This window comes from Candoia aspera, chromosome 11, assembly GCF_035149785.1.
Source record: "Candoia aspera isolate rCanAsp1 chromosome 11, rCanAsp1.hap2, whole genome shotgun sequence".
NCBI lineage: Eukaryota > Metazoa > Chordata > Lepidosauria > Squamata > Boidae > Candoia > Candoia aspera.
Window position 1 is genome coordinate 1,784,644 of NC_086163.1, and position 15,053 is coordinate 1,799,696.

At 40.1% G+C, this 15,053-nt stretch overlaps 1 protein-coding gene across 1 annotated transcript in view; it reads right to left on the reverse strand.

Annotated features, from left to right (window-relative positions):
* The window catches only part of GARRE1 (granule associated Rac and RHOG effector 1), a 107,556-nt gene that overhangs the window by 22,795 nt on the left and 69,708 nt on the right, over positions 1 to 15,053 (reverse strand). Inside the window, exons 4-6 of the mRNA XM_063313018.1 lie at positions 9,189 to 9,335; positions 8,917 to 9,012; positions 8,642 to 8,803 (exon numbers count right to left, since the gene is read on the reverse strand). Coding sequence (XP_063169088.1) covers positions 8,642 to 8,803; positions 8,917 to 9,012; positions 9,189 to 9,335 — 405 coding nt within the window. The remainder of the gene's footprint in view (positions 1 to 8,641; positions 8,804 to 8,916; positions 9,013 to 9,188; positions 9,336 to 15,053) is intronic.

Consider the following 15,053-nt stretch of genomic DNA (forward strand, 5'->3'; position numbering starts at 1 on the left):
TGCCACTAAGGGACTGATGCAACGTGGAGGAGAGGAATTGCAAAATGAAAACTTTACTGATTTCATAGCTAGGCAATGCCTGCCGACAGCGCAAACAGTGCTTTCAATATTTGATCTTTTAACTACTGTTAATAATAACGTGGATTCAGTAAAAGAGTCACTTGTACAACCTGTTGACTCAAAGATGGACCCCAGTTTGGATTTGATCAAAAGTGCTACAAATTTGCTATGTGACCAACATTCAGAGGCGCATGCCAGGCAAGTTTCTCTATCCCAAGAAGACCTGGATAAAAGGCATACAAACTGTAATTGCTACTTACAGCAGAGCCAGATCACTTCACAAATGTTGAATAACAGACTGAATGAGGGAAGGTGGGGATCCAGAAACACATTTCCTCCCTCAGCCAGCTTCTTCACTGTGAAAGACAGCTGGCGGATTTACAGAGGGTTGAGTGGCTTCCTTCCAGAAGTGATTTTACACATATTCTGTCATCTTTTAACCAGCCTACCACAGCAATAATGCTGTTTACGATGAAACCTTTTTTTGAGCAGGCTTGAGATTTTTCCTATTTGTGTGTTTATTAAGGAAGGAGTCAGACCTCTAATAACTTGTTCTGGCAAAAAGAGCGCTATTTCTTCCAAGCCTAATTGCAGTGACTTTAAAGCTGTTATTTCCAAGGATGTTATCTCCCCTCTGTCCTTGAGAAATGGCAACCTGAAAAAAAACCCACCGTATGCCTCCTACTCGTCAGTGCTGGGAAGAGCTACTAGAGACAAGCTTGATTAACTCCTTCCGTACTTTGCCAGACTCTGAGCAAGTGGACATTATTAATAGATCAGATAATCTGACAGATCTTTTAGAAGCCACACGTAAGGCTGCAAAACCCTTAATTGATCTTATTACTCCAACTGCTGACATAAAAAATGCCCTTTTTGAGAACCCTGATAAAATCCTAACTACTGTGGAACAACAATTAGAAGAAAGTCTTGGAGCAAGAGTTGAATTGCTTTCTAAGGAGGACACCCCTTGTCTGTTGATTCCTCCTCTGGTTCCCATTACTACTTTGATGGGCCAATCTACAAATGTACCTTTCCCACAGGCTGCTGGCCCTCAAAATCATTTGAAGTCCAACCAGCAACCTGGCAAAAGAGAAGACAGGCACATAATAAATCAGTGAGTGTTTTTTGATCCTGATGGAATTTTAGACATCTCTTATGTGGAATGACTGGAAAATACATATGCTCCTTCCCAAGTACACATGAGGTCTCTCCCTATATCCACAAATGCAAAGTATGCAGATCATTTTCGATTATTGTCCTGGAATATTGCTGGATGGAAAGCCAGAGTACTGGATGCAGACCTGGTGGATTTTCTTTTAAGTTTTGATCTGTGGAATCCTTGGTGCTCTCTGAGCCCTGTCGTTTTCTTGCAAACATTTCATTGCCAGGCTAGGCAACATCTTCAGTGCAAAGAGGGAGTGGGCCTTGCTCTCAGTTTATATACTGTGGCTTGCCCTGCTTGTGTTGGTGGGGTGTTGTTCTCTCCTTGGGAGTTCCTTGATTGGGCTGTTGTTTGCTGCTTGGTTGACTGACTGTCCACAGACTCAACCATAGTTTCAACTGGGAAACCGTGAGCATCCTAACCCAAGCCAAATCCAAAAACACCAGAGAATTCCTGGAAGCCTGGCACTCAGACAAAGCAGCCATCAACAGACACACAGAGGTAAACAACATCTACATACCATTCCAAAGAGACAGTAGAAAAGCCAAAACACCAGGACTGTCCTAACAGCCAGGAACCACGCTGAGACAAGGAATAGGTCTCTAGTGTTTTATTACTGCTACATAACAGAAAATCCTAACAAACTGAAGAAGCGTGGGAAAAACCCAGACATATAAACCCCAAAGGCTAAGGCGGGCCCGATCTGTGTCTCTTTGAATGGATACCTAATTTCTCAGTACTACGCATGCGCTTTACAGCCTGGATGGGAGCCCCCTGCTCGCCATCCTTACTCATGACAAGTACACTCCCTTGCCAGCAATCAGCACCCAGATATGCAAAGATTAACACTAAGATTAACACCGGATGAACCATCAAACAGCACAATACACCCTAATCAAGGAACTATTAACTCAGGCAATCAACCAAGCAGCAAACAACAGCCCAATCAAAGAACTCCCAAGGAGAGAACACCACCCCCAGCAACACAAGCAGGGCAAGCCACGGTATATAAACAGAGAGCAAGGCCCGCCCACTCCCTCTTCGCACTGAAGATGTTGCCTAGTCTGGCAATGAAACGTCTGCAAGAAAACAAAAAAAGGCTCAGAAAGCGCCAAGGACTCCACAGTTCAACTCTGAGCTACAAATATTCACTTCAAGTTTTGATCTTACAGCCCTCCAGGAGACCTGGCTGTCTTCGGATAAAGAGCAGATTCATCTGCCAGTCTGTCTTTCTTTCTTTCTTTAATTAAATTTTTATCACCACCCATTTCCCCCCGAAGGAAGGAGCTCATGGTTTATTCCTGCAACTAACTTTAAGACCAAAGGGAGGGCTTCTGGAGGTCTGGCAATTCTAGTCAAGGCAGAGCTGGGCTGACAAGCTCAAGAACTGATCCTCAGTGATGTTCCATCTTCTCACTTAATTGTTAAATTTTCCTATGATTTTTTTGAAATGGTACTGTTGAACGTTTATCTTCCACCTCATTCCTCCCCTTACCATTCACTGAACATTTGGGCAAATTTGGAAGTGACAATTTTAAAGCTAAAGGTAAAATGCCCAAATGCTATTATAGTTTTGGTAGGTGATTTCAGTGCCAGGGTGGGGGCTTCCCTACAAAGTTTTGTCTACTCGGGTGGCATACCCAAGGATTACTTATTATCTGTTCCCCATTGGCATTCTAGAGACAAAAAAACAACAACCCTGCAGGTTCACAGCTGGTTTCTATGATTTATATCTGTAATTTACACATTTTAGGTGGTAGGGATCCTGGTTTTATATATCCTTTTACTTATCACTCAGGCAATTTTAGTAGTGTTTTAGATTATACAGTATATGTGTTTCAAGAAACAAGATTGAGATGTTTGCAGATATACAAGTCTTGGTAAGAGAAGACAGCGACCACCAACCAATCTCAGTCTCTTTCCGAGGAAGATCCGATATTCAGAAAAATTTACCTTGTGATAACAGGTTCCTTGCAAATCTGGAAGTGAGACAGGATAGAAAACTTAAATGGGCCAAAGTTGATACTGAAGCATTATCCAGTTTTCTGGATTCTGTACAGCCCCAGACCTGGAGAAACTTAATTTCTCATTTGTCCTCAGATGCAGATAATATCTTGGCTTGCTATGATGATTTAAGACATTCACTGAGAAAATCCAGCTGAGGAACAGACAACAAGTCAGAGCTAATTGGTTTGATTCTGTATGTTCCCTTAGCAGAAAACATTTGAGACCGCAATGCGCCGGGCCCGAGGGTGCCCGACCTCGGAAAACCATACTAGTATGTTGAAAGCTAAGCGTGATTATAAGAAACCGATAGCTTCTAAGAAAGCTTCCTACAGAGTCCAATTATGGTCAGATTTGGAAGTTTGAGCAAGAGAGTCAAATTCAGTTTTCTTCTGGAATGCTGTAACAGGCATACTGAAAGAACGTAAATTTCATTTTGCTATTCCCATTCCTGCTTCAGTGTGGGAGGATTTTTATTCTAATCTCTCTTTTAAATCTAATCAAGATTTTATGTACAAACGAACCTTGGAAAATCTTCCCACCTGGCCTCCTGTTTCTGTTTCAGAAATTAAATCTATTATCTGTTCATTAAAATCTGGCACCTGGTGAAGATTTTCTGCCTCCAGAACTATTCAAGACCTATACGGATTGGTGGGTGCCTTTGTTAGCAGGTTTATTTACTTTTATAAACGATACTGGCTGCATACCTGCAGGTTGGGAAGTTGCCATTATTGTCCCTTAAATAAAGGGTAATCCAATCAATTACAGACCAGTACGTCTCATTGGAATTGCCACTAAAATGTATGGAAAGCATTTGAACAAAATTGAAGTTTGGGACATGGAGAATAACCTCTTAGTGGAGGAACAAGCAGGATTTACACCAGAGCGTTCTACAACAGATAATTGCTTTACTTTAAACCATCTAGTAAAGCATTTAAAAACAGGAAAGAAACTGTTTACCACATTTATAAATGTAAGCGTGGCCTTTGACTTGATAAATAGAAGTATCTTGTGGAAGAAACTGGTGGATCTAAATATGGATCCTAGACTCCTTTTTTTGGTTAAAGCTCTTTATTCTAATATGCAGGTGAAAATTCACACTGGTGTAGATGGATCCCTGACTAAGAGTGTACCTACCAATGTCGGTGTTAGACAAGGTTGCATCTTAGCACCTATGCTCTTCAATCTTTATGTTAATGACTTAGCAGGATTTTTGCATGTGGCAAATACACATCAGCCCAAAATCTTTAATAGATTTATTAATATTCTACTATATGCGGATGATATGGTCTTATTAGCTCATTCTCAAATTGGCGTGAGAAGATTGCTGCAAAAGTTAAGTTCCTATTGCACTCATAACTCTGATTATCAATAAGAGTAAACCCAAAGTGCTGGTATTAGTAAAAAAAAATGTGAAATATAATTGGCATATAAATGGAGAACCCATTGAACAAGTGAATTCTTATACTTATTTATCGGTGACTTTCACTACCACTGGTTCGTGGATGAAACATTTTAGAAGAGGCGCGGCAAGAGCTGAAGCAAGCACCAAAAGGCTATACAAATTATTTTATCACAGTGAACCAAGCACTCTGACACCTATCTTGAAAGTCTTTAGGGCCAAAATAATTCCAATGATGACTTATGGAGCTGAATTATGGGGTTTAAATAAAGCTACACCACTTGAACAAATTCAAACATACTTCCTGAGGCATGTTTTAGGAACTGATAGCAATATGTCTCCCTCAGCACTCAGAGCAGAATTAGGCTTTTATCCTCTAAATAGCTATCTTTAAAGTGGCTGGCTACTAACAAAACAAACTTTCAACCTGAAAAATACCCCTCTATGAGTCTGCCCCAATCTTTAAGAAGGGCTTTTTCCAGAGCAAGACCTGAGTTGTTGGATTCAATGGCCAAGTGTGGACGCTTTCACAACATTCCATACTATGAGAGAACTTGTCTATGAGGTTCGCCTGATACTGAAAATATTTTTCATATCCTGTTTAATTGTCAACTATATGCATCTATCAGGCTTAAATATCTATCTCCACTGTTGGAAAGAACTGTGTACTGGGACCCACATTTTAGATTGTCTTACTTTCTCCAGGGTAATAATATATATACTGTATGCAGAACTGCTCTGTTCGTATTGAAGGCTGGGGCTTTAAGATCCCAATATATTGAACAAATTGGGGTACCCTGTAAGGGCGACTCTCTCAACTGATTCCCGCCTCCTTCTACTGCGATCACACATATATATATGTATCTTGTTTTATTATTGTATCCCTTCCTATTATTTGATTATGCTTTGTTTGTATTTCATATTTTACATATTTTATCCTGCTGTATTGATAAGGTCAATTTGACTAATCAATAAATAAATACTTATATATTAAATAAATACATATACTGGTTTCTGAAGGAGTAAAAAGTGCAAGAAAAAAAGCGAGAAAAATAAGAATGTAATAAAGAGAAAAGAAATATATAAAGAAGTGACTTCCAACCTTCATCACAACAAGTATAAACAAATTTAGTGACTCTTCACCCCCTCTAAGGTTACAAACATGTATCTCTTCATCCCATATCTCATCTATAAACAAATCCATAAAGCATCATCTTTTTAGTCCTAGTGTCGTCAGAAAGTCCATAAAGGATTGTCAGAAGTAACCACATACCTTGTTTTAACCTTGATCGAATAAACCAACTTTATATTCCTTCCTTTCACTTCTACCAGTCTCAATCTTAGTTCATTCAAATGTTGTCGCAGGATTTGATTTCTCTTCATTTCTTCTTTGTCCCATCGCACAGAGTTCTTCAAGGCTGTAACAAGTGTCTTTTGTGAATCCAATAGGAAAAAATTATCCAGGTCACTCTCTTGGTTTGTCGTTTGTATTTCCCTTTAACATTTTAAAACCTCAGCCAGTTTCTTTTGTAGATCCAGCGAAATATCCTTTTCTAAGTCATTCTCTTGGCCTGTCGGTTGTAAATCCACTTTCCATACCATCTCTATGTTAGATAAAATTTGTTCTACACCTGGCATTTCTTCAATAACAACTTTTGAGCATAGTCTATCCATAGAAGCAGACATCATTACTGACATAGTTGTTGTCGTGGCTACTATTTTCTGATTCCATTCTTCAAAAGTCTCCTTCAGTGTTTTCATTGTTAGAATGTTTTGCAACATTTTACAGGCTTGTGAATCTTTGCCTAAAATCTTTAGTCCCCTCTAGTGTCCAGTTTTTGAAATCATGAAATTGCTTATCTTTGTTTTGTCTTGTAAAACCAAAACATAATCTGTTCCCCCCAAGAAGCTGTTTGTTCTTTATAATTAATTCCAAAATCTCATTGTAAAAGTTTCAATATTCCAACTTTATCTGGACCCCGAGTCCGTTTATAACTTTCTAAGATCAAAATCCTATTTAGCTTTTAGCACCTACTGAGGTGCTTCTGAATTGAAAGGATTTGCCGGTGATGTCACTGTTGCCCGGGGGACGCCCGGGGGGGCTCCTTTCATGTCCCTGTTATTTTTCCCACCGAAGTGGTACCTATTTATCTACTTGCATTTGCATGCTTTCAAACTGCTAGGTTAGCAGGAGCTGGGACAAGTTGACGGGAGCTCACTCTGTCACGCGGCTTGTGCTCTCAGTTTTCGAACTGCTGAGCTGCCGACCTTAATGATCCTCTGACTCAGCGTCTTAACCACTGAGCCACCGCGGCCCCTATAGCTGCTTATTACAATTTTCTTTCGTTCAGGATTGAAGGCAGACTCATTTTCAAACTTGTCGGTCCAAAGGTCTCTAATAGCTAATGAGCTATTTCCGAGTGATCAGAAAGCGACGTTGGCGAACTTAGGGTCCTTTAAAGTCTCTGCCTCAGTTGCGAGCAAGATGGCTAATCCCTTCATCTCCCATCACTCAAACCCGCAGAAAACCGTTGTCCTGCGGTCTCCTTGTGTGAAGCAGCCATCCGGAGCACATCTGGCCATCCTCTCCTTATCCGGAGAGGCTCCAGGGTCTACTCACCGGGTCCTTGGTCTTTGCTGCGGTTGTTGGCTCTGCTTTTCCAGAGCCATCTTCAGTTTGCCATACCTCCCCTGGAAGCCACATAAACGGTGTGATCTTCTAAAGTGTCCGATCCCAGTCCATCTCAATTTGCTGATGCCTATGATGTCAATTTCTAGTTGTATCATTTCATCTTTCACTGTGCTGAGCTTTCCTGTTTATGCTTCTTACATTCCACATTCCTACTGTAGTTCTATCTTTGCAGCTTCGGATTTTCTCTTCCTGTATGGTAACATCATTACCCCAGAGATAAGATTGGCCCCACTTTGATACTTTTCCAAAAGGCCCTGACGACGCGGTTCTGTCAGTGGGCCTGGGGACCCCGGTTGCGATGGAGTGATCAAGGGGCTGATCTGATGGTGTTTGTAGCCGCCATGGGGTGTGTGTGTTTGTGTGTGTGAATGGTTTTTTTTATATTGTGGATTTTAATTCTGTAAGCTGCCCGGAGTCACCATGTGTGAGTTGAGCAGCCATATAAATTTATTAAATAAATAAACATACATCAGCAACTAGACATCCCAAAGGGTTTAAGGCAGCCACGTCATAAACACCATTAGTACTCCGAAAGTTCCTCAGTTCTTCCTCAGTACCATGTTGGGTGCCGTCCAAACTGAGGGGCCCATCACCAGGCACTATATTGTCAATCGTTTAGTATTTTCTAACCATGCGGTCCTCTTGGTAAAAATGCAGGCGTGGTTTACCATCGCCTTCTCCCGCACACTAGGAACTGATGGCTTTGCCATTGTCACTAAAGTGATCATCTGCTTCCAGCATCTTCCTACAGCGCTGCCGCCCAGCATAGGTGCCTGCTGGCTTTGGCTGGGCAGCTGGGATGGCCTTCACACCTTGGGTGACCCTGCTGGGAGTATATACCCTTGGCATATGCTCCCAACCTTCTTTACTCATCCCCCCCAGGAACACCCCCTGCAAGAATGAGGCAGCACAGCAGGACTTGGGGTGGGGTTGGACCAATACACAGAGGTAAGTTCAAGTGAGATGTCAGGAGGTAAAAATGTGCTACCCATCTCTCTTCAGACTGAAGCAAGGAGGCAAACCATGACCATAGAAAGCCATTCTGAATTAATTATTCATAGCACAAGAGGAAAGGGCCAGAAAAGTTCAGGATGGCATGACACAAAGCAAAAAAGATGCCCATGTATAATTGCAGGGAGGTTCTCTGGGTTGAACATGAGGATCAGGTTTTTGCCCCCATTCCATTCACTTTTTCATGAAAGCACTTGTCCCAGTAACACATATTTTCAAAGCCCTGCTCTCTCCCTGTGTTTTTACCACAGAACATTTTACTCAGTAGGAAAAGATTTGATAATGCAAACTATTTGACTCAGGGCCTTACCGTTTTCAGCTTTAAGTTATCTGCTGCAGATTCATTGAAGGATATGCCCTTCAGAAAGTGGGCCCCTATCTGGATGGGAACTGTTGGCAGCTCACACTGAATCGGCTGAGAGGGAGTCTGTCTCCGTCCAGTCTGCTGGGCTTCAGCCTCACTGCAACAGCCCTTAAGACACAAAAGACCAAAGCAAAACATGACCTAACAATTTAATTGTCACCCGCCAGGCTTGCCTCTCTTAATGGAACATCTTGACTGGATCCAGAGAAACAGGCTCTTACCTGCAAGCTTGCTTCAATTGCCTTTGGATTCAAGTGGAAACCCGCCTTCATTGCATATTCACAGTGACCCAAACTTTCCAAAGCAATCTTATACGCCTGATATATGTATAAAAAAGCACGACATAAGAGATACATAAGTATCAGAATAGACTGTCTACTTCATAAAACCAGAAAAAGGAAAATGGCCCCATTATTCAATCACTCCTTAACATGGACCTGGGGTTGTGGGCAGTCTAGACAATAAAGAAAATAGTCACATCAGGGAAACTGACCTGCAAAGCACTGTCTGTTTTCAAGTTCAATTCTTTCAGCTGGTGCTCTGGGATTGCCACATTCTGGGAGCAGAAGAGCTGCTGGACTTCGATGCCAGCCAAACAGCCATCACGACCCCGCTCTTTCTCTCGAAGCCGTGAAGTGGCCTTTGAATAGGTTGCAGAAAATTTGAAGGACCCAAAATAACAAAACGACAGAAGCAATTCTGAATTATTCAGTGAAGTTAAACTTCACAATTTACATTTCATACTGGAACCCTAGCCATCGTTCAGGAAAGAGACTCACCAACTGCAGCTTTGCTTTTACAAACAAGCTCTGATGGAAGATCCCCTCATAATAGTACACAAAGAGACTATGCAAATGTAACTTTTTAAAATAAAAAACAGTACAAATTTTGAAAGAGAAAAGGAAAGAAAAGTAATAAGTAATTGAAAAATAATGCAAAGAAAGAAATAGAGAAGAGGAAGAAAGGAGAGGAGAGGAGAGGAGAGGTCTTCCAGTCTTCTCATCAGCAGTTACAAGTACATTTATATTTTACACTCTCTAAGTTGCAACATAATTTCCTTATTTCCACAGTCTACCCTTTCTAATCATCAAACTCATAAATCACAAGTTTTTTTTCTTTTTTTCAGTAAAAAGTCCATAAGGGGTTTCCAGTCACTGATAAATGTAGTTGCTGAGCTTTCTCTAATCAAACAAGTCAATTTTGCCATCTCTGCTAATTCTGTCATCTTCACCAGCCATTCCTCCATTGTGGGTATTTCGAAGTCTTTCCAATTTTGTGCATATAATAATCTCACAACAGTTATCATATATAAAACAGTCTTCCATAACTCATTTATAACACCGTTTTATAACTGTTTTATAACACTATTTGTATTTGAACTCAAAATTTTCTGCCTTTTTTGCAAGTCCACCAGGAATAATAAAACGACTCTTAATGTTTTCCACATTTCAAAATTAACTTGAAGTACCTTCATACATTTAGATAATTTTTCTGGAGTCATGTACCAATGGTGCATCATTTTATAAAAGTTGTATTTTAAATTTTAACGTAATGTAAATTTCAGTCCTTTCAGCCACGTATTTTCCCATTGTTCCATCAGTATACAATATCCAAAGTTCTTAGTTCATTTTATCATCCATTCTTTTACTTGTCTACTTCCGTTTCAAATTTCAACAAAAGTTTATACATTTTATAATTACATGTTCATCATTTGACCACAGTTCAATTCCAAATTCTGTCTTGTACTGTTCAATTCCAAATATCCTGTTATCTACCTTTAATCTTTCTCTTACTGTGCATACAAAAACCAATGAAAACTAATTCCCTTTGCAGGCAACTGATCTCTTGAGCTCCTCTTCCGTTCTCCATGCTCTGGTTCTAACAATTCTCAGTAGATTAACCATCTCTCTTTGCCTGCTGTTTCTTTTCTATAAAATGCTTCTTGTGCTGAGACCCATAAAGGCATTTTTGGGCACAATCTGGGTTTATAACGATTCCATGTTCTCAATGTGGCACTTCTAATATAGTGATTTTTAAAAGCTACTTTATTATACCATAGAAAGCCATGCCATCCAAACCTCAGGTCATGCCCTTCTAGTTCTAAAATTCTCTTATTTCTCAGCAGTACCCACTCCTTCATCCAAATCAAGCAGCAGGCTGCAAAATAAAATTTCAAATCAGGCAATCCCAATCCTCCTAGTTCGTTTGCATCTTGGAGGATTTTATATTTAATCCTTGGCTTTTCCCCGCCTTGCCATACAAACCTAGATATATCTTTCTGCCATTGCTTAAATGGTACATCAGTTGTCAAAATAGGTATTGTTTGAAACAAAAACATCATTCTAGTCAATATTCATTTTTATCACAGAAATTCTCCCCAGCAATGGCAATTGAGTCCCCCATTGGGGGAGATGGGCGGTGATATAAATTAAATAAATAAATAAATTGTAATCTCTCTCCTCTTAGCATATCCTTAATTTCATTCCATGTTCTGAAGTAACATACAATTCTTATTATAGTAACACCCAAATATTTCACTTTTTTCTCCAATCTTAGAACCAGTTTTTTCCATCAATCGTTTTTGCTCTTCCATCTTCACGTTTTTGTTAACATCTTCATTTTCTCATTATTAATTTTAAATCCAGCTAACGCACCAAATTCCTTTAACTTTTCCATTAATTTTTCCACTATTCCAAAGGATTTTCCAGAATTATCGCCAAATCATCAGCAAATGCCCATAATTTATATGTTTCCCTTTTAATCCTCAGTCCAACAATTCTTTCATCTTGTCTTATGTCTCTATTCAATACTTCCAGAGTTAAGATGAATAACAGTGGTGACAAGGGGCATCCTTGTCTTGTCCCTTTCTGTATCTCACAAGGTTTTGTTAATTCTCCATTTACAATTATCTATGCCTTTTGTGAAGTGTAAATTGATTTTACCCATTTAATAAAATTCTCACCAAAGACCATATCTTCCTAAATTAAACAAAAAAGTCCACTTCAAGTTGTTAAAAACTGCAGCTAGAAAAATCAATGCAGTTTGTTTTTCATTATGTTGTTCTAAGTATTCCAAAATATCCAATATGTTTCTGGTATTATCTCTCAACTGTCTTCTGGGTAAAAACCCACATTGATCTTCATGAATAAAGTCCTGTAAGACCATTTTCATCCTCTCAGGTAAAATCATCATAAATATAGTCATTATTCAATAATGATACTGGGCGGCAATTTTTTGGTGAAATCAAATCTTGACCTTCTTTAGGTATTAATGCTATATTAGCCTCTATCCAACAATAGCTTTCCAGTCTGTAAAATAGAATTCAACATTTTTTGCAATGGTTGTAATAATTCATCTTCAAAATGTTTATAAGAAGAGGCTGGTAAACTATCTGGTCCAGGCTCTCCCTATTTTTGCCTTTTTTTTTAATGGCTTCATAAACTTCCCTAGATCCATTCATTCATTGTTTGTTTTTCTGTTTTTTGGTAAGTTTCGTTTCTTTAAATATTCATCATCCTTTGCCAGGGAAACTTCTTCTACTTTATATAATTTAGAATACTATTGATGAAGTAATTTTGCCTTTTCCCATTAATTTTTCCACTTTTCCATCCAAAGGATTTTCCAGAAAATTTTCTCTGGTGTTTTCTCCAGGATACTCTGGAACTCCTCTAAATCTCAAACAAATTTTTTTTTTTTTTTCAATTCCAGTGATGCCATATTGTCTAAGTCCTTTTCCATCTCTCTGTTTATTATTTCTGTTTTACTTTCTACAATTTCCACTATTTCATTAATTTAATTTCTCCCATAAGTTGTCCTATAGATTGTTCAATTTTTTTGTAAGTTCTTCTTTCATCTCCTCTTTCATCTTTATAAACCTTTCTGCCATTCTTACTTCATAAGCAACCACTCACTTTTACAGGTAGTCCTCCACATACAACCATTTGCTTAACATCTGTTCAAAGCAATGACGGTGCTTCAAAAATAGACTTACAACTTGTCCCCGAAATTACGACCCTCGTGAGGCCTCTGTGATCATGTGACCAACATTCAGCCACTTCAGAAGTGGTGGCCATTTTCAGCTATTGAAAGGCCTCCATGGTCATGCGACCAACATTTGGTACCCCAGAAGCAACGTGCGTTTATGGCCTTTGCTTTCCCAGGGTCACATGAGCACATGACATCTGTGGACTGAGCAGCCAGCACATGTTTTCTTCCCACGGTCACAAGTGTGTGATATCTGGGGACTTCGAAGCCGGCACACATTTTCTTCCTGCATTTTCACTTGTGTGCAGGACCAGCAGTGTGAACCCTGTGTGTCCTGATTACCAGGAAACACACTGAGGCGAGGACTTGGTCTCTAATATTTATTAGTAGTACTTAACAAGAATCCTAACAAACTGAGAAAGCGTGGGAAAACCCAGCCATATAAACCCCAAAGGTTAAGGCGGTCCCGATCTGTGTCTCTTTGAATGGCTGAACAGTTCCTCAGTGCTACGCATGCGCTTGACAGTCTGGGTGAGAGCCCCCTGCTCGCCATCCTTACTCATGACACTGTGTGTGCATACTGCTATAGGGTATGCATTTTATTTAGTCTCTTAGTCTTAGTGGCTGTTGTTGATCTAGGTGGTTTAGTGTATTTTATTTCATTTTTGTTCCATTTTATTTTTGTTCTTGTTTATTTCAATTTCTTTTCTAATACTTTGAAAAAGTATTTGTACTTTGACTTCTCTTTAAAATATAAAAAGAATAAAAATAAAAGAGGAAGAGTGATAGTAATGCGCAAAATAACGTTGGGAGTCTTCAACACATTCCCATCTGTTTTTGTGTTTTCCAACAGCAGCAGAGGACCAAATATAGGGCTATTTTTTTTGGAAAAATAAATGCAATACACACAGTAGTATTATTATACCACTTAGGCGGGAAAATAACAGGGACATGAAAGGAGCCCCCTCGGGCGTCCCCTGGGCAACGGTGACGTCACTGGCAATTCCTTTCAATGCAGAAGTGCCTTGATAGGTGCTTCTGACACGGGGAAAAAAAAGAGTATTATGTCAGCAGACATAGCTAAATCCTGTCCTGGCTGATACTATTTAGACATGATGGCAATTTTGGCTTGCTATACTGTCTTAGTGGCTGTTACTGATCTAGGAGCTTTATTTTTTTTTCTTAACTTTTTGAGACTTTTGAGAGTGATCTAGATTACCGTACAGTACAGCATCTAAAACCAACATGCATTTGGCAGAATGCCCTTATATGCAGTAATCGTATATTCAGAGATACCTGCCTTCAGCACAGTATGAGTTTGCATATGTTCGGGAAGTTTCTACATTTAAATTAAGTTGCGGGTGCGATATCCATCTTTATCTCTACAGTACAGTAATAAAGTTTTTCAACTTTGATTACTGCACTACTGTAAAAAATCCTGTTTTCCTCAAAGCTGAATCCAGAAAAAACTGATCTGCTTTCTAATGCTTGAGTAGGGGTTCCTTCCCTTCCCCTTCCCCTTCTCCTTGCCTCATCTCAATGTGTCTGCATGTGTGGCGATGATTTCTGTGAGAGAAAGAAAATGACTGGGTCATGCAGATGGCAAAGACCCAGCCTGAGGATAAAACGCTGGTGAAGCAATATGCGTTGTCTGTCTATTCTCTAAACCGCTGATCTTCAACTCTGCAGACAATTTTTGCGAGTTTTTATCCCTTCCTGCAAACCCTGGCTTTTCCTCACAAACGGACTGTACTGTATGTAGGGTCCAAACTGCACAGTTCACTCTCTCCGATGGTCAAGAATCAGATTCAGTCTTGCACATGCTGTACACTAAGGAAAAAAATGACCAAGAGGAGCAGGGCGGGGAGCCAGTTGAGAACAAAGGTGGAGCGTATAAACCAATATTGAATATAGTAAATAAATGAATTTAAAATATGTTGCTGCTAGCAGTGACCATTCACGTGCTTTTGTCCAGGGAAATACATTTTAGCAGACAAGGAAAACACATTCTTGCGCTACAGTACTGCCTCCCCCCACCCTAACACTGAAGGTGAATCGTTCTGAACCAGCCTCCCTCCCTCCCTCTCTCCTTCCCTGCAGGACAGCGCTCCGCAACCGGCTCTTGTTTTGGCTGGCAGCCTCTTCAAAGAGAGAGGGCGCCATGTCAGCTACGCAAGGAAGCAGGAAGCAAAGGAAAGCCATCAGCCTTGATTTGAAGATGAAGATCACCAAAGCGCATGACAAGGGGAAGGAGGTGAACATTGCAGCGCAAGAAGAGGGGCTGGCCCATCCCACCCCCTCCACTATTCTGAAGGATAAGGAAAGGGCCAGAAAGGCGATGAAAGGAGCAAGACACCAAACAGGTCTCATCCGC